The sequence below is a fragment of the Cryptotermes secundus genome, unplaced genomic scaffold (genome assembly GCF_002891405.2).
Source record: "Cryptotermes secundus unplaced genomic scaffold, Csec_1.0 scaffold873, whole genome shotgun sequence".
NCBI lineage: Eukaryota > Metazoa > Arthropoda > Insecta > Blattodea > Kalotermitidae > Cryptotermes > Cryptotermes secundus.
In genome coordinates, this window is record NW_019739229.1 from 2,857,221 (window position 1) to 2,877,418 (window position 20,198).

Sequence of the window (20,198 nt, forward strand, 5' to 3'; positions counted from 1 at the left end):
ACTTCCTACAGTTTGACATAGTGCCAACTATTGGTCTCCTAGCGAACTTCGACAGTCTCGGTAACACGTCCATCAGCGCTGCCGACATATCAGTCTGTCAGCACCTGCTCATGCTGGTTCTTTTTTCTTCTACCCTGAAGCTGGAGGCAATACATTACTCCGATACATTGGTTAACACAATATCTACAGGGCGCCACATCCCAGAAGATAGCTTTCTTCATAGTCACCTCCGTGAAAACCTCAAATCTTAAATTTTATTGTCCTTTTCGTTTTTGGCTAACAGAAATTGACCCAGCTTCCATTTCCAGTCACTATGCACTTCAGAAAGCCATCACGTCCTGTTTTGTATCATCGCAAAAGTGGTATTAGTGAAGCGCTGCAGGATATACACTGAACCCAACAAGGATTGTGTTGAAAAATGGCAAAGCTGTGGAGCTGTACCAAACCAATTTGCACAAAATTAACCAGTAAAGAGATCTTACGGTTTTCATTTCACTCACCCTTATATGTGACCCTTCAAGCAACTTATGTTCGTTGGTGATGCAACCATTCATGATCAAATTCAGGTCAAAGGATAGCTGTACTGAATCCACTTCAGAGTATTAAAGCTTCTCTGATGATTCAATTTTCTCCACAATTTGTTAAGAACAGAGATTATTACTCTGTTCCAATTTTACTGTAATATAAAGCTGGATAATACAAGCCACCTACATATATTACAGACAAGTTGGTGCATGGTCAGCACATGGCCACCGAGCCATCTCCAGCTAGTTTGAAGATAATCATGCAGACAAAGGTTCAAGGGACTGTGCATCCTGTTACAACTCCATCTTTCGAAAAAGTAGCATTTTATTATCCTGCGGTCAGCAATAGAGATATTTATTCATCAAACCCTTTCAGTTGCTTGTATTTTTATAATGAATGAATTCCAGAACTGAAAAATTAGAAGCCTCTAGGTATATAGAGGTAAATTTGTCCCTGTGCTTAATTAGTTAAGCACTGTGTAATGAAAATATAGGGGGGAGGGGGGACTGGGGGTATAGCTCTACCATTGACTCTAGTTATTAGAGTTATTAGTTTCTTATATATATTTTAATTTTTATTTATTTTATGTTACGACAGTCTTATGTAAATATCAATGTAATCGGCTGACAATGTCTAATCCAAAGGTCATGTACCTGACTGGATCAATGAATGCAAATAAATACTACAATACAATACAATACAATACAGTACAATACAATAAATAAAATAGGTTGGTAGCAACGGGGTAATGCCTTTTAATCATGAACACCATGGAGGCATACAATTTGCAGCAGAGATATTTCATTATGAAAACGTATTATGAAAGTGAAAATTCTGCTGTTGCAATACAGAACAAATTCTGTACAAAGTTTCCTTTATGTTAAGGGTCACCAGAAATTCTGTGTGGCAATTACTCAAGCAGTCTGAAAAAACAGGTAGCCTACTTGATCAGCAGAAAGATCATGGTGGACGCTCATCCATATGCCAGACTGATGTGGCAGAGGGAGCCAAACAAACATTAATGACTAGTCCGTAGTGTTATGTAATAGAGTTATCTCTGCCTTTAAGTAACTTATGGAAAGAGATATTTAGTGTTTTGTAATGAGTTATCTATTTACCTGAGAATTAAATAGAGGTTTTAAACATAATATGATTTCCCAATGAAATCATTTACATGATTATGTGAACAAACAGTTTTTCATTACTGAACTTTACAAAATCCAGAGACTGGCACTAACAGCCCCTAGATCCTGAATAAGTTACACTGTGCAGTGCGCTTTCTGATATTGGCATATTGAGTTCCGTGTTTATTCGGGAAAGTCAGTTCTCATGTTTACATTAATGTTTTGCAGAACGACGTAAATTGTCTCACAGGTTGCAATGTTGATATCAGTATGGCCTGGTTCCAATGAAATGGCATGAGGCCTCATGCAGCCAATATTAAAAGTAAAGCTATCCTTGTACCAGGCCATAAAGGCCCATAGGGTTGTGAGACTTTGAGGGTCCCACACTATCTAGACAATCGGCTCAAAGATGGCAGTAAGGTTATACAGCCAGTATTGCGTTGGATTTTATCTTAAGGAAATATTTGGAAACAGAACACTTTCAAACATATTTTCTCATGTTCATGGTACTGGTTTTGAGCGGTCACCTCTGTTACAAGATTTAAACTAATGTGACTTTCCTATGGAGCTATCCCAAGAATAAAGTGTTCACTACTAACTCTGGCACAATTAATGATCTGAAAAAGGCAAAAGAACAAAAGGTGTTCTTAATTCCACACGAAGTGTGCAAGCCATTCTGCAGAATTTCATCATTTGACTATGACACACAGTTTCATAGGGGGGGGCACATTGAACACGTTTCACACTGAATACTGTACTTCCTGTGCATACAACCATTTTAAATGCAAATATGGTGCAATTAATATAGGCTTTTATGATAAAAGGACATGGTTCAGCGATTAAAAAAAAGCATCTTCTATATTGCAAATAAATTCAGTAAATTTTTTCTTGATTCTTGATTCTGTCACGTGTAAACTAAATTAACTAAAAAGGTCAATGCATCATACTGAATATCCCCAATACAATTACAATAAAACATGTCTGATATAGTTTGGGAGAAGCTGATATTTCTTGGTATTCTTCAGAAGGCTGCTGCAAGTAGATACGGCGGTTGTTCGCCTTCTGGAGTGGTCTGTAGTTGGATGTAAGTGGTTCATGGTGTGAATGGACCTTGTGGAATTGTGCCACCTAGACCAAAGATAGTAAAAGAGATTTCAGTTCCAGACCTGTTCTGTATGTGATTTTTAACCTGCTATCATATGTTTCTGATGTCCGTAACATTAGCTACTTCATACCAACGAAATATTACCAGATATAAATTAAGTAATTTACTTATTAGTTAACAGACAGTGGTTAATGCCTGGTAGGGAAGAATTCTGCATTTGTCACCCTTTCCAAACCAACTTTGTTGTGAACTCAGCATTCTGTCAAGGGCACAAAGTTGGAGCAGCCAGAGAAAGGTACTGACCCTCTGGCTGCTCGTAGTGCCTAAATTAATGACATGTTCAGCTCTAAATCCACTCTCCATACATGATATTCATGACCTAGCGCTTAGTCATAGATGATTTTAATGAACAGTGAATCTATACAGAATTTCTGTGGAAATTTTGATTTATCTATTTTGCAATCTTAACTTTATATAGGTATTTTGAATAGATGGCAGTTGGTTGGAACGGGTACCATTAAATATCTGGGTCAGGGGAGATATTGGCAATGCATGTCATATTTACATTTTCTTGTGAGTGCGCTATGCAATCCATGAATTATTTTCAAGTGCCGTATGAAGACATGGAATACATCTGATGCATCTTCACTCCCATAAGAACAAATAAATTCTTCACGGAAGAATTAACTCACTAGATTCACCAGACACTGTGCCAAGAAGTTATTTTCTATGAAGTTAATCAGTTATACAGCAGAACCCACATTTAATGTTCCTTAATTTAACTTTTGCTTTCATTTTGGTGTTTCATTCAAGTATTCTAGTTATAATTTCACCGAGGATTTACCACCATTTTGAGATTTTTATCAGTTTAGTGCACCAGTCCACTGTTCCTCAGATATGCCTTAAATGGGGGTTCACTGTATCTTTCTGTTAAGCTGATCAGCAATTACCTGCTTTTCCCCAATGGGCATGAGGTGTGCTAGGACAGTCCACACAACTGATTCATCACAGTGTGGCGTTGTGAGTGAACCAGCATAGCGGTAGAAGTAATTAAATTCATCAGGTAATAAATCTTGGAGTCTCACAAGTTGCGAGGACTGAAATTGGATTCCCTCCACATGACTCACTTGAGATATGGATTCCAAAATTGGCTGGAGCTGCTTGTTTGGCTCATTTGTTTCCTGGAAAATGATCAAAGAATAACAAATAATTGTGTGCAGGAAAAAGCTGATGATGTACATGCTGAAGCTCCCAAGAGGAGTTTACCTCCAACACATTAAGAGTGTGCATTATAAGCCACACCAAAAGTCTTATTTGTTGGAATTTTACTGTATTTATCTGAATACAAAACGTTTCCCTTTTTGAAACATAAATTCATTGAAAATGAATCATGTTTCCATTTTTAATTCTAAGCCACATATTCTCTCTTACCACATCATTTAATATGTATACAAGAATTTCTGGGAAGAACTGTCATCTACTTTCCTTTGATATGACAGGAACAGCATATAAAATGAGAAAATAAGATGGGGAGGTGATGTCATAAGCCTAAAAAATTGTGAGGGATACACAGACACACAGACAGCAAGGTGATCTCAAAAATTTTCTTTTACTTTTTTCTAAGTAAAGAAAGTAGGCTAAAACAGGTTTTGTAATGGTGAGTGAAAGCTTTGAAATTATTCAATTTGGAGTTATTACAACAATGAATTCTTGATAATGAACACTTTGTATAAATGTAAATTTTGTAGCAATTCACGAAAGATCAAGAAGAATTTTTCTTCAGTATATCATATGTATTCTGTGAGCACTGAAATGTTTTGATGTTCATACTTAAAGTGTAGTTAGTATCTATCATTGAATGTAACTTAAGATTTGCAAACTTTCTTTCTTCATCAAAACATACATGTACAAAATATCCATACAGACTGGCTCAGTAAAATCCTGTCAAGAGCTCTATCTGGAACCAGACTTATGTAGGTAATATAAGTTCAATGTACCTACGTGACTACTTGAATTCATAATTTCATGATTAGAATAAGGAATATTTCAGAAAATTCTATCCAGACATGCCTCCTGTTATTTTCAAATATATTTGTCTCTAAAATAACATATTCATTTGTGCTGTATATTCATGCCTAATGAAAATTGTCAACTTGACAGTAGGTCCCACTAAGGAATAAATTCCTCAGGAAAATGTACCTTCACAGAACACCTATATGAATTTGCATCTGCACTTACTTTAATTTGTATATCAAGATTCTTAAGAACTTCTACACTGATATGATTAATATCATTACTTCCTGACCATTAAATTGCTTTATTTAAGCAATCTGTTAAACTGATTACAGATATAGTGGTTGTTCTTCATGTTTCCTTAATTTGTGATGAATTTCCTGCAAGTTGCTTTGAATTGTGATGATGTCATCACCTAAATATGCACAAATTACATCACCCTTTATTGTAACAAACCTCTAAGTTCTACTGTTTCTTATAAATAATTCTGTTCTGAGTTGCACTTTTATTTCTTACTTACTTACTTACTCATGGAATTGAGCTCTTCTGGAGGACCCGCCAATTCTGCAGCTACTCAAGAATTTCCCAGCATTTTATGGAACGTGAAGGTTCATTACCGTGTTCCCAAGAGCCCTCCACTGGTCCCTATCCTGAGCCAGATCTATCCAATCCATACCATCCAATTCTATCTCTCTAAGATCCATTCTAATATTGTCCACCCACCTACGCCTTGGTCTTCCCTGTGGTCTCTTTCCTTTTGGCTTTCCCACCAATATCCTATACGCATTCCTCGTCTCCCCCATTCATGCTCCATGACCCGCCCACCTCATCCTCCTTGACTTGATCATTCTAATTATACTTGGAGAAGAGTAAAAGTTATGAAGCTCCTCATTATGCAGTTTTCTCCAACCTCCTCTCACTTCGTCTCTCTTTGGTCCAAATATTCTCCTCAACACCCTGTTCTCAAACACACTCAGTTTATGTTCCTCCCTTAATGTCAGAGACCAGGTTCCACACCCATACAGAACCACAGGCAAAATTATAGTTTTGTATATTCTAATTTTTCTGTTTTTGGACAACAGACAAGAAGAAAAAAGGTTCTGGACTGAATGGTAGCAAGCATTACCCGAGTTCAATCGCCTCTTAATTTTCTCCTAAATCAGGGTTCGATCTGATATCGTTGTTCCCATATATCTGAACTGTGCCACATTTTCAAAACATCTGTTTCCTATCTTTATGTCATGATTTTGACCTGCATTTTGGTGACGAGACAGTAATATATACTTAGTTTTCTCTGTGTTTACTTCTAGACCAACCTCTTTACTTGCGTGAATTAAAGTTTGTGTGTTCTTCTGTATGGTATCTACATTATCACCCAGTAGATTCACATCATCAGCGTAGACCAACAGCTGATATGTCCTGTTTAATTTGAGTCCCACCTAGTTTCCCTGGACTTTCCTAATTGCATATTCTAAGGCAAAGTTGAAAAGGAGTGGCGATAAAGCATCTCCTTGTTTAAGACCATTCTGGATAGGAAATTTATCAGACAAATGTTTACCTACATGGACTTTACTATGCATTTTGTTTAAACACATTTTAATCAACATAACTAGTTTCATGGGAACATATCCAGAAGGAAATAGAGAGCTCGGTTTACAGCAAATCAGTTATAGATGGAATACAATTGTAAGCAGTGCATTCACTAGTCATGTGAGAACATAATTTCTTACAAAAACTGATTGTTCATGTTACATCATTATGCATGTACAGTAAATTCTCACTAATCCAGTTACAGTTAATCTGGATGTTGGATAATCTGGATCATAATAAAGGAAATGCTGTTCACAGTTGAGTACATTCTTTTAAAAGACACATGGCATTTAGGAAGGCTGATGAGTTACTTGTCTGTTCAAACAAAACTTGACACTTTCTTCAAGCCTACATTATTACATTAAAGAAGAAGTACAATTTCTGAGTCTTCTATCAATGAATAAATATATTGTCTTTTGATAGTTTTTAAATAAAGGCAATCAGTGATTTTTTTAATTTATTTTCATCATTAAAGTTTTAATTTATTTGTGTTCTAAGTTCTTTTGTCTTTTAGCTTTACCTTTTCTTCACTAATCCAGATTATTGCTTAATCTGGGTGACCTATCCCCCCCCCCCAGTTATTCCACACTAGTGAGGGTTTATTGTATTCATTGTAGTACACCCATTACTTATTGCTAGGGTCAAATTACAAACTCATAAATGTATGCTAAAAATAATTATCTCAAACATACTCAAATATTCATTAAAATTTGCCTCCCATAAAAATGCACATAATATTTAATGCCAGCTAAGAACTGGCTGCACCAACAAATCAATTCAGCAGAGCAATATGATATTGTAAATAATTTCCCATAACTGGTTTAGCCAAGAATTTCATAAAGAACTGAACTGCACCAGTTGTTCACAGCTGTCAGCACATCAGTCATGACAAACAATGCCAAATATTTGACATTAAAATTAACCTTACTTAAATTTTCATAGTTTCCTGGCTGAAAGTCATCTGTCAGGTGGTAGGATCTACTTCATGTTTAAGAGGTTCTGGCTTCAGGATCTTTGCCCAGAAACCAGAGCTCCCGTCTAAGGCTTATCATGGTTTCCTTCTGCATCTCTAAGCAAATGCTAGGATATTTCTTCACATTAGGCTGCAACTATGTTGGACATGACTACGGCCAGCGTGGTTTTCTGCCTTGTAATAGCATGTAGTATGGAGACAGCCTGATGTTATGGAGGATCACATCTCCGGGTCAAAAAGTGAGTCAAGCAAGAAAACAGCAAAAGCAGACAGAATGCTCAGCTATCTCTGAAATACATGGCATTAGATCCCAAGAGACCTTAATCTTTATAGCGTACAACTGTTTCCTTCCAGTTCTTCTCCAAGTAAGCATTCACTACAAACCTTGCCATTAGACATTTTATAGTTGGAGGTATTGACAATATAATTATATAAAGCATTAAAATAAATATTGCTCCCTTATCCTTCATGGCAGAATTAACAGTTGTACCAACGTAGTTTTTTTTTTCTCCAGACATTCATTTGTGTAATATGTAAGCGAAGTTGCCATTAAAATATGAAATGTCCTAAGAAATACATTACAATTTTACATTCCTTATTTGTGGCTATAAGCATGCATTTTTCACTCTGTGAATATTGGTCATATCTTACACGGTAACCGCCTTCTAAAAGAAGTTATTGAAGGAAAGATAGAGGGGTGGATAGAAGTGACCAGAAGACGAGGAAGAAGACGTGAGAAATTTCTGGATGTCCTTGGGGCCAGAAGAGGATATTTTCATTTGAAGGAGAAAGCTCTAGATCGCATCAAGTGGAGGAACTGTTTTGGAAGAGACTGTGGGCCTGTCGTCTTGACAGATTACAGATGAATAAATGAATGAATGAATATTGTGTCATTTAACTTACATAGAATAAAACTGCAAGCACAGCTAAACCCCGATTAACTTTTGCTGCATCCTCAAGCTTCTTGAATCGACGATCATAATGCACCATATGCATTTCTAGAGGGAATCTTTAAAAAAATGCAAACAGAATGACCATTTTTACATCAAATACTAATTCAAATCCAAATCAACATACCTTCTTCCCATCATATGTGGTTATACTACCAGGCAGTATCTCTTTTCCAAAAGCATGTTTGTCCATACTCTGATGCCTGGTTTTAACCCCATGGTCAAAACATACAATGCACTGCCAGCTGAAGAACTCTTTAGCTGTTTAGCAGAATGCATTGATTTTTTGCCAGCATAGGCACCAGCCTCTATGGCTCAGTTACTAGAAACATATTCATAGAAACAAGAAGTTGTATGAAAGAGTGAGTTAGTCATTAAGGTAAGCAAGTCCTTAAACGCTCTATTCTGCTATAAAAATTAGGAACCCATTTCCAAATAAATGCTTAACGGCAAAAATTGCTGACACCATAATTTTACATATGTTGCCCCCACACAGTACCACCAAAACTGAAGTCTGATAATCAGTGATCAAGTATTATTGTCTTGAAATCTTTTATATGAAATGTGACTCAGAAATGTAATTTCATGAAACCTAGATTTAAAATACTCAAATTACTATTGAAATTCGCCACTCAGTCCCAGTGACAGCACAGTTCCAGCTGTGCTTGATCTTATGTCAAGCAGATTCTGAGAGAATATCCAGTCAAGTGCCAACTCATAGGTGTTCTGTGAAGCCAATCTGGAGGTTCTGCCAAGGAGTAGCCTCCTTTAAGAGTCATGGGAAGTGATTCCCAGAACTCAGAAAATGGAGAAATCGGGAAAAGAATGCTCTGTTATACGGAGAATCAAAAAACAGATCATTGTGTCTCCACACGATCATTTGTTGCTCTACCACAGACTCCTTGTGTCACTCAGAACAAGAAGGCTTGAAATAAGCACAAGGACCCACCTCTTTCCTTGAAAAGTGTGTTCAGACTGCCAATGGAAGTGTATCTGTTCCAGATGGTAGGCAGCAGGCAAACCACCAGCTGCCATAACCACTTCACAGGGCTGCTCCACTGTCAACACCACTGCAGAGTAGGCCAACATCTATCATCTGATATATATATATAAAAAGTAACTTTTCTGTACATTTGTTTCCTAATGTGGAGCTAATAGAGAACATTAAAATATATTGTTATGTATCTGAAATTTATTCCATACTCTTGACAATATGCTGTAGCATAGTTGGTTGAGGCACTATACTATAAGCCGAAAGGACTCAGGTTCGATTTCTGATGAGATCATTGGGTTTTTCAACTGGCCTAATTCTTCCCACCACACTATGGCCTTGGGGTTGACTCTGCATCTAACAGAAATGAGACCAGGAATCGTCTTGGGGGAAAAGGGTGACCAGTGCATAAGGCTGAACTGCACTGCCATCTGTAAGCCGACTGTCTATAAAATGTGAGAGCCTTGACATGTCACATCCTATGGGTTTCCATGGCCTGTTACATGGATGGCTTTACCTTTACTCTTGACAGTATGTATAGTAGCTGAGGCTGCTAAAGCGATGTGCAAGTATTGTGGCGAACTTTCTGGATTCAGTTTAAATCATCATTCCAAATCGTTCTTTCCCAATACATGAGAAAACTTCAATTTTTAATTTCAATTTTAATCCTTATTTTAAGTTGTAGATACTGTATACCATACAGTGGAGTTCTATCATACTCACATTTAGCTTATGTGAATTCAACTACACGCCCTCCCAGCAAAGAAAATTTATATAGAGCAGGCGATTTGTATACAACTCACTCTCTGTCACCAAAGATTGTCCTTGCGTCTCCTGGATGAAAATCAGGCCCTGATTAATCCCCAATTACTGTTGTCTGGAGAAAAGAAGTGCTAATCATCAGAATACCCTGGATGAATGGTGAATGTTCAGGTTTATTGTTCTCCTTTTTTATTCCTTCATCCTTTCGTCTCCTACTACCGTGACTTTCGACAGACTACACGGCGTTATACCCAGAAGATAGTACACTTCATAACCACCGCTATGATAACCTAAAATCCTACAGGACCCAAGGTGTTCCAGTGAGTTGCAAGTGTCATTTAGACTCACCCGTGTGACCATTATTAGTCATATTCGCCACCAACCTCCGGTCATAGTTGAGGAGAACTAAGGGCATAAAACGTCCAGGAACAGTTGTTTGCGGGTCGAGGTCTATTGGTGACTGTCTGGTCCCAGACTGACACATCCCTGGCCAGTCACTAGGTCCTGCAAATAAAAGCGCTTGCTTTTATATTTTCAGTGCAACAAAATGCTTAAATATAGCATCATAACAAAGAAATCTGTCGCTATGGAAACCCAAAGCCTCCATAATCGCATGAGGTATATTCATAAAACAGGACTTCTGTATATACATCTTAGTAATCAAATAGATTCGACCACAGTATTTATGTAAACAATGCAAAATCTTCCCTGCATTATTTTAGAAGGAATTTTCGATGTTTCGGAGGAACTATTCTGTGCATATCTCTCCATGTTCAAGGTAGAACTGAAGACAATCGCAGTTGCGAGTTGTGTGTGAGTTCTATCGTGAAGATGAGGGAAATTTCATGTTCCAAACTGTTTGAATCGTATTCTTTAAAATATCATGACACCTACATTCTCTTTTAAAACCTGCACCAATTTAAACTGGTATTTTGGTTTCCTGATTTGAGAATGTTATTGTGAAACATCAGCAGCACGATAGCCATTAGCCGTTACGTCACACAATGTTTACTGTGTTGGACGAGCTGTCCTGTCGCGAATTACGTACATTGTGACTCAGTGTCTTTGCCAAGTACTTCAAGGGGCAGAGAGGAAATTGTTGCTAGGACGTGCCAAAATTTAAATTTAGCCAGCAAAAAGCAAAGCCTGTGATCTGAGAACGTGTATATTTTCTTTCGCGGATAGTTACAGTCATGGTGAGAGCTCTTGTGCGTGGAGGAAGTGTCTGTCAGCTAGGACTTTGTGTTCCACGCCCAGGAGCAGAATCTGCAACTCAACATCTGTGCAGCTTCCCTCAACAGTACGTCCTACTCTTCTCTTTCTCTGCTCTCCTCATTTCCTCCTTTTTTTTTTTTCTTTCCTTAAGTCGTGATTCGCGATAAATCTTTAGCTTCAGAAATCCTTTTAATTAAAACGAAATACACGGAGTTCGTGGCTGGGCTCATACAGCCTACTCTCCTATTACACAAACGTCTATTCTAACAGATCTTACGTGCTTAATATTATACTTAAGTAATGTAAGTTCGTGGTTAGAAGTTGTGTCTATGCGCAATTGAGCGCCACGCTATGAAGAAGTATGAGGAGTGGAGGTATAGTTCCAACCATTCTTAATCTCGACAGTAGGTTGAAATCTCAGCACCACAGTGTCCCATTCACTACTCTCCCGAGGTAAATGGTGACGTGCTCGATATCTGTATGTCCGAATATCAGAAATCACTGTCTCTGACATTCTGCACTCATATCAACTACCAATCATTTTCCACTTACTGGATCATGTCAGAACTTGGAACTTTTCGTATCCAGTTGACTAATTCATAGATTGGGAGCGCTTTCAAAACCTGGCCTCTGAATTAATTTCACCTAGCAACCAAATGAACTCGGGGCACACAGTAACGTTGTTGTTTAAGGCACTATGCTACGAGTCAGATGGTCGCGGGTTCGATTCCCGATGAGGTCATTGGACTTTTTTCAATTTATGTAATCCTTCTAGCAACACTATGGCCGTGGGGTCGACTCAGCCTCTAAAATAAACGAGTACCATGAATCTTCCTGGTGGGTAAAGGGAGGCCGGCGCGTAAGGCTGACAAAGATACCGCCAAACTGTCAGTCGATTGTCTAGAGAAATGTGGGAGCCTCGACGTCTCACAACCCTATGGGCCTTCACGGTTTGTTACAGGAATAGCTTTATCTTACTTACTTACTCTTGGAGCTGAGCCTTTCTTGAGGAGCCGCCAATTCTGCAGCTACTCAAGAATTTCCCGGCATTTTATGGAACCCGAAGGTACATCACCGTTAATAATGTTATATTTTAGCGTCCTGTTGCACTGATTTATGTCCATGATTTATTCTGACCGTCTTACAGTGCATACATTTATTCACCTTACTCTTCTCTCTTGCACTACATGTTTCAGCACAAAAGTGCCATCTTCAGGTGCTTTTCGATGTACGTCGAACTACTTCATTGCATGTCCTGTTGTCTGTATACTAAAATAACTAAAATATATATTCGTCATATATATTGATAAATTTTAAATATTAAAAATATTAAAACTGTTCAGGATTTGTCATCCTTATGTCGTATCGAGATACGACATAAGGAACAGGAACGACCTGAACAGTCCAAGTAACCCTCCCCCATTCAGAAGCGATCGACTATTTTAAATGACTTCAATTAATCATCATATCACTGCACGTTTTCTGACAGTCTCCATTTGCAGAGTGGTAGGGAGAGACAGCGCAGTGTCGAGTCGCTCAGCTATGTCCGCTATGTCAGCCCATGGTGCAAGTATCACAACCGGAGAAATATACACGTACATCTTTCGAACTTGCTAATATTATTTTGGTTATAAATTTATGTCAAATTTACAAACGTCCTTCAATAGATACAGACTACAGCATTATGTATATTTTTATTAATTTCCATTATTATCGAATCCACAAAATAATGATAATAATCTGTATTTATTTGTAATTTTTAAAATTAAATTCTCTTACAACTAACCGGGCTTGATAGCCATGACAGTACTATTACTGCTATTTTAACCGCATGCTTCAAGGTTATTAGTGAACGTTATTGGAAATAACAAACCTGTCTAAATTTACCTTGCCGGTCACGGTAGCCGAGCGGTCTAAGGCATGCACTGTCTTCGCTCGCTTGGAAACTAGGATCGTGGGTTCGAATCCCACTCAGGGCATGGATGTTTGTGTGCGTTTTTCTGTGTTTGTGTGCAGGTAGAGGCCTTGCGACGAGCTGATCACCCACCCAAGGAGTCCTACCGAAGGTGTAAGATCTAGAAAAACCGAAGTGAACAGAGAAGTTCATGGAGGTAGGCCTAGGCCCACTGGGGCTGTAGTGCCAATGAAAAAAAAGTTACCTTATTTATGAAAAAACTGCCCTCTTAGATTTTCCTCTGACACAAACAGCTCGATTACTTGCTGGACGAGTCTTGTACTGCCTGCAATCACAGCTTTAAGGATCTTATGGATACTCTGAATCTCAGAACGCTCAGAAGAGCCAGATTATTAAGACGTTCTTGTTCCAGAGTTCCTATGGCAGGCCTTCACTCTCTTTCGACTGCTAAAACAACGTTCTGACTATGACACTGACACCGATGGTGTTAGTACTCGTATGTACTATTTCCACTAGTTTGTGCATTTCTGACAGGGTTCAGTTTCATTAAACTCCAAAGAGCACAGACAGATTTTACTCGTACGTTGACAAATGTATCATTTCTATAACGTATCGATAAGTTATCGTTTGAAAGAACGGGATCTTATTTCACAACACTACTCACGAGTTCACTGAGAAGACGCATCTTCCTTTTAATATTATACTGAATACACCACTCCACTAACACTGCTAAAGGTCTGAGTATAACTAAGGAAATTTTTTGCAAAGAATGTTCTTGTCTGTGCTAGGGCAAGTCATTGGTCTAAGTTCTCTCCCCGCCCCTGCAAAGCAGACTGCCAGCGGAACGTACTACATGAGGACACAGGAGCATACAGAATACAAAATTTAGCGTAACAGTAACGGCCAATCTCCTGTAGACAGCTTTTGGTAAAATGGTCTTTCAATAGCTTCAAACCACGTGTCTGCAATTTCCCTGTGCGTAAGTATAATTAAGCAATATACCATGAAGACTAGGGTCACGCGGTAGCGTAGTTGGTTGAGGCACTATGCTTCAAGCCGGAAGGTGCGGGTTCGAGACCCGATTAAGTGGAATGTTTCAATTTACCTAACCATTCCGGCCGCACTATGGCCTAGAGGTCGACTCAGCCTCTAACAGAAATGAGTACCAGGAATCTTCCTTCGGGTAAAAGACGGCCGGAGCGTAAGGCTGACAATCTTACCGCCATCTGTGAGCCGATTGTCTAGAGAAAATGTGGGAACCTCGACGTCTCACAACCCTATGGGCCTTCACGGCCTGTTACAAGGATGGCTTTACCTTGCCATGAAGACTTAGGGGGAGGAGGTATAGTTCCCCCATTCTTAACCTCGTAACTAAGTAGAGATTACTGTTCAGCTTCATGGTCCTGCCTCTTTAACCCCAATACCCGATGGGTATGAGGTTGGATAGGCTCCAGAGCCAGTCTGAACACTGTGAAGAAGAGAGAAATCTTTCGTTCCTGCCGGGAAACGAAACCAAATTCCTCAGCCGTTCAGCCAGCAGGCCGTCACTGTACCAACAGAGCTATACCGGTTTCCATTCTTCTGCAAGACGAAATTATAATAAGAGATTTAAATGAATTCCAAGCTAGAACTTGAAGTCTTTGCTACAGAGTTCTGTTTATCTTCAGGCGTAGTAAAAGCTAGGCACACATGTCACACTGCAGACGTATTTGTTTCCTGACACACAGAGCTATCGGCAGCGCAGTCAGCAGCAAGACAGAATGAAGGGGGAGGAGCAGTAAACCATTCATAGATCTCCGTGGAGATTTAGGCAGCCACTCGCGATGTTCCAACATTAACCGATTCACATAGGATTATCATCCACTTAAGTCCTTTCCACATCCTCAATCAGAGTGGGGCAGTGGCGGTGAGCTCTGATGCCGTCCCTGAAATATGTCTAGGTCAGACATCAAACTGTTGGCACTTCCTGAGATGCGACCCGGTTATGGCTTTGAACCTGGGGAGAGATCGGTGCGCTCTGTTCATTACGTACGCTGCTCTACAGCGCCATGTTTATCTCAGGTGGATGGATGTACAATATTACGAACAGTGCGGTCTTCTGGTTTGTAAAGGAAAGCCCGATGCTTCGGAGCAACATATCGTCTCAATCTTCAGGGATGGAAACTAACCTAATCTAGAGACCACTAGAATCAGGCAGTAGGTGGAAGGAGAACCACAGCTGCTCACCCGTGACAATGTGAAAATTTCAGTAGCATCTGCCGATGATGAGGTATAATTAACACTGCCCTCCATTTATATTATTTTCTGACACAAGATGTCGTGAAAATATTGAAGTTTCAGAACGCCAAATACACAAGGAGATGCGACGCCGTGGAGTTCAGCTGAAGTTTCTCAATCCGCAGGGACAAATGAGCACCCGGTAAGACATGTCGATGAATTTCTGTCTGACTACAGAGTGTGTAGTCCCAGAAAACAGAACTCTTCATAGAAACCGCTGTGAGAACCTCAAATCTAACAGTAATTACGTAAATAAATAAAACAGAAAATACATTAAATTAAATAAGAAAGGAGATGTTGATCAAAGTGCAAATTCTGGGATCCCTAATACACATTGCATTTCCAGTTGTCTCACCTGCAACTAGAGGAGGGAAAGTCGTGCCTTTCTGCAGGTATGAATAACGTGTGGTTGCTTGACAAGTTTCAAGTACACGCTCAGAATTACTGGGGTCTTGGACTTTGGTCATCGTCCGGTATTCTGGAAACTAGAAAACACAACGCTTCGGAAATTGGATCCAGTTTCCGAAACGTTGTGTTTTCTGGTTTCTAGAATACGGGACGATGGACAAATTCCAAAACTCCAGTAATTCTGAGTACTACACATCATCGTCAGAACCCTTTAGAATCTTCAAATATATAGTTTTTTAGGTTCCCTGCCCACTATTGTTTCAGAATATCCCGATACGGACCTCAGAATAAGAGAAATGCAATTTCTGGTTTAGACAAATGTGAATATTAGGAGCGTCTGACAAGACTCACCATTGTTTCCCTCCTTGTAGGTCCATCCGGAGGCCTCAACTTGTGCTGGGCGCAATGTTGACTCTGTAAGAATAATAATAACAATTAAGTTCAAATCTTCTCTTATTTACGTGCTTTCTCAACAACCCAAATGCCAGTTGTAAAGGAAGCGCGGGTAAATGAAGGTAACAACGACACAAACACGTACACACAAAAGAAAAGACATGCCAACTTTCATCATTTACACAAGTATAAATTTCAATTGTAGTAACACAAACCATTATGCTGTGGGAAGAGAAAATATATAGACATAAATTCATATTGAATGAAATGAATAATTTAATAATTAAGGAACTTCTATTATAATGTATGGTTAAGAGAAATAGTTTTTGGTTCCAAATATGTTAACACAACATTGGCAACTCAAGGGTATCTACCAGAAGGACGATATTAGTTGAAGAGCAGACAGTATAGAAATTTCTCTGATATACCGAGGAGAAACTCGAGGGCCAACAATGTCCAAAAGAGAAGGGCACAATTTAGAGCCCAGTAAAACAGAATAAGTAAAATGCATTAAGTTGATACTTCCTCTTGCGTAAGAAGTGCAATTTTAGCTGCTCTAAAGCATAAGCATAAATGTAATGGACATGAGAGCAGAAACGATTGAGACACAGAGCCGCACACTTCTGCTGGATGCATTGTAGTTTGTTGGTATCAGCCGACGTAACAGAATTCCAAGAACAGATAAGTGTTCAAGCTCGAATCTGACTAGGTAAAATAATATGTATGGACATTCAAGCGTTGAGAAAGTGAAGGTTACGCTGCGAACTAGACCTAATAAATTAATATGTTAAGAACAAATTATAAATCACTCCGTCCAATGTGACCTGTAAGTTTTTTACTACGTAAAAACTTAACACCCTTACATGTTTCGGTCTCTGTGGACCATCTTCAGAGGGCAAACATCACTACAAATAGGAAACCACTATCACATAATTTGTTTACACGCAAAGTATGTACACATATGTTACAACACACAGTACACAGAATAGAACGTTTCACAAACACAGCAGTTTCCTGGGAATGTAAGTTTTAAAAATGTATAAGATTCCTTGATGCTAATTAAAAGTTTTTATTAAAAGTTTTTTTTTAGATTGTCAATGATTAAAATTCGTAAACCATGCAGGCTCGTGTTCGTCCTCCCATCGTCTCTCTTATATGGGGCAGATATTGTGCCACCTGGCTATCTTGAAGTGGAGGTTCTTTATATCGTCCAGGGTTTGCTCGTGGCTGCTGTGCATGTTAAGACCATGCATAACTGACGTGATCACGGCAATGAGCTTCAGAATCAAGGAACTCTATCAGATCTTTAATTAAGTTTGTAAGAATTACGAAGGATTGGAAAATATTATACTTGTATGAATGAATTAATTAATTAATGAAGGGTGGGCCATAATAATCCGGTCCTCGCACCGCGACTTTCAATGATCTACTGCGCTTCTCCTTCCGATTAACCCTTTATTAATCCTATATTTCGACTGAAATGTAGGATTTTCTTTATGGGGGCGTCATAGTAGTCACTTGGTTCCATAAAGAACTGGCTCAGGTGATGAAATCTTAAATAAGCTGTGGCCTCACAATCACATAGGACATGTGTGGCTGATTCGTCTTCTTGTAGGCACCTTTCGCAAGTAGGGTCGTCTGTCAAACCCAGTTTGAAAAGGTATACTTTTAAGTGACAGCGTCCTATAAATAGTCTTACCACTTATTTATACTTGTCGATACCTGTTGATTTTCTTCAGGAAGTAACCTTAGTTTTCCTAATATTTACTTTCGTACAGTGCACAGTACACCAACACTGTATATCGTCACGTATTAGTGATTAGAGAAATATTTTGGATTGGTGATTAGATTTACTGAAATTTTACAGCTCCTAAATACAATGAACAGCCCGACTTATTTATACGTAAATAGTTGTCGTTGGTAATTTCTTGGAAGCGACGGATATCTCTCCAATTTTGGACTTATTAGCTACTGACATAATTTTTTAAAAGTATTATAAACTGATCAATTCCATTGGATTGTTTACTTATTCTGTTTAAATTCACGTACACTACAATTTCCCGCTCTTTGTCGTACGGGTATACCTGACCTTTAATTTCGTAGAAAATTCTGGAGGATCCATCATACTCTTCCATCGTATAGTTTATTTTACTTAAAGTTGGTGCTGAATCTCGAATTAATACTAGCCATAGCAGTATGCTCGCAAGTTTGACCATTTTCTGAAAAAATAGAACAATCATTTACTATTTGCGCAGTTCCCTTTTTCTCTTTTAATAAAAGGGCTGCAACCTATTAATATGAAATTTCTGTACTGTACGCCATATTTTCATTTTTTCAATAACATTCTCTACTTCTATGACATCACAGGGTCCGAGCCACTCATTCTTTAGTTTCCTCGATCTTCCTTTTCATACCGTTTCGTCATATAGGAGAACTTATCTCCGATGTTTAACTGAAATTATTTTCATTTTGTGTCGAGTTATTCCTTACTCTTCTGTTAGGCTGTTACTAATTTCTGTTTTGCAACATCATGTGCAGTTTGTAACCTACTTTTTGATTCCATGACAGATTCATCATAATTGTATTGAGAGCTAGGCGCTTCACGCAGTGTCGAGGGAAATGTCGACTGGAAACCTTAACGATGTACATCCTTTAGTACTATGTACCACAGTACAAAATATATATATATATATATTGTGGAAAGCAAATGGAAAAACTACCACGTTATCACTTTTCCTGGATAGTCTATATGTATATATAGATATAGATAAGTGTGTGCATATATATATACACACACCTGGCATGAGGTACTCATTCGTCCCAGTTAGTTCGGTCTTCGTCGAAATAACGACATAAATATTCCGATAAGTCCTTGCGACTTCTTCTATCCTCCGTTCGATTCCAACCTACACTCTGTGATTTGTAGCCTCTTAATTTTCAATAACGTAGTATGTTTTTGAATAAATCACTAAAATATTTGCTCCCTGGTTTGTTAAAATTTGCATAGGGTCTCCCATCTTCAAAATAATCTTCAATACAAATTCCGTCGCTACTGTATCTGGGTCTTGCTGGGAAACTGCAACTGCAGTCATAAGTTTCCTAAGATCATCTTGCAATGTAAGTATATATACTTTCTGTTCCCTTTTTGTTCCCGGCAGCGAACCTACAATGCTGAAACGATATTCTTTCGAATGAGTGATATGCTATGGTCGTAATTTCCATCTGCACCCTTTTTCTTGGACTTAGCAATTTATTTGCCTGACAACTATTACGTTTATTTACATATGATTGTAATTTTTTCATAGTTTTTGCCCAGTAAACTTTTATTTGATAGTTTTATACAATTTTTCATCCCTAGATAAATAGATATCTATTTCTGCCACTTATATTTCATAAATTGGATATCGGGGGCACATGGAAACCTGAGCGAAAGCTCACCCTTTAGTATCTTCTATCTTCTTACTTCAGCGTTGCCAAGTTCCTTCTTGAACGCCTGTCGCTGACTTTGCTTGCACTGCAACTCTGCACGTCGGGTTGCCTAGTACTCCAGGGCTGTTTCCTGTCACTAGGATGATGAAAGTGTTTTCCCCGTTCTGTTGCAAACAGCTCGATGTAATGGTCTCTCTCACCCCCGATCCTTTCACTTTCGAATGTAAAATTTCCAGTAAAATTATCCTAAGGCTCCTTAACTCAGAAGAAACTCTGTCACCTTCCTGCGACTTGCTGTTGTCAGCTATAACTGCAGACACCACGTAACGTAAGAGGCTTCGAGCTTGCTGGAAGTACAGCAATGACTCCTCCACTTCATGCAATCCTGGATAGTCGTTTGATAAATTCAACTGACACTATTTACGCGAACTTTATCAGTCGCCAAAAATAAATGAAGTTGGTGTTGCCTTAACAGGCTTCTTCCTTCACTGGTGTACCACTAGGAGGCGATAGCCGGGCTGGTATATT

At 38.7% G+C, this 20,198-nt stretch overlaps 1 protein-coding gene across 3 annotated transcripts in view; it reads right to left on the minus strand.

Annotated features, from left to right (window-relative positions):
- Positions 1-528: 528 nt before the first annotated feature.
- The window catches only part of LOC111871813 (putative carbonic anhydrase 3), a 35,836-nt gene continuing 16,166 nt past the window's right edge, over positions 529-20,198 (minus strand). The window contains exons 1-8 of one of the 3 annotated variants that reach the window (XM_023865175.2): positions 19,680-20,103; positions 18,331-18,460; positions 16,200-16,262; positions 10,382-10,537; positions 9,230-9,350; positions 8,234-8,339; positions 3,705-3,935; positions 533-2,777 (exon numbers count right to left, since the gene is read on the minus strand). In XM_023865175.2, coding sequence (XP_023720943.1) covers positions 2,583-2,777; positions 3,705-3,935; positions 8,234-8,339; positions 9,230-9,350; positions 10,382-10,537; positions 16,200-16,262; positions 18,331-18,457 — 999 coding nt within the window. In that variant the 5' untranslated portion in view covers positions 18,458-18,460; positions 19,680-20,103 and the 3' untranslated portion in view covers positions 533-2,582. Of the gene's footprint in view, positions 2,778-3,704; positions 3,936-8,233; positions 8,340-9,229; positions 9,351-10,381; positions 10,538-16,199; positions 16,263-18,330; positions 18,461-19,679; positions 20,104-20,198 lie in introns of those variants that run through there. The other 2 variants (XM_023865173.2, XM_023865174.2) reach the window with 2 other exon arrangements.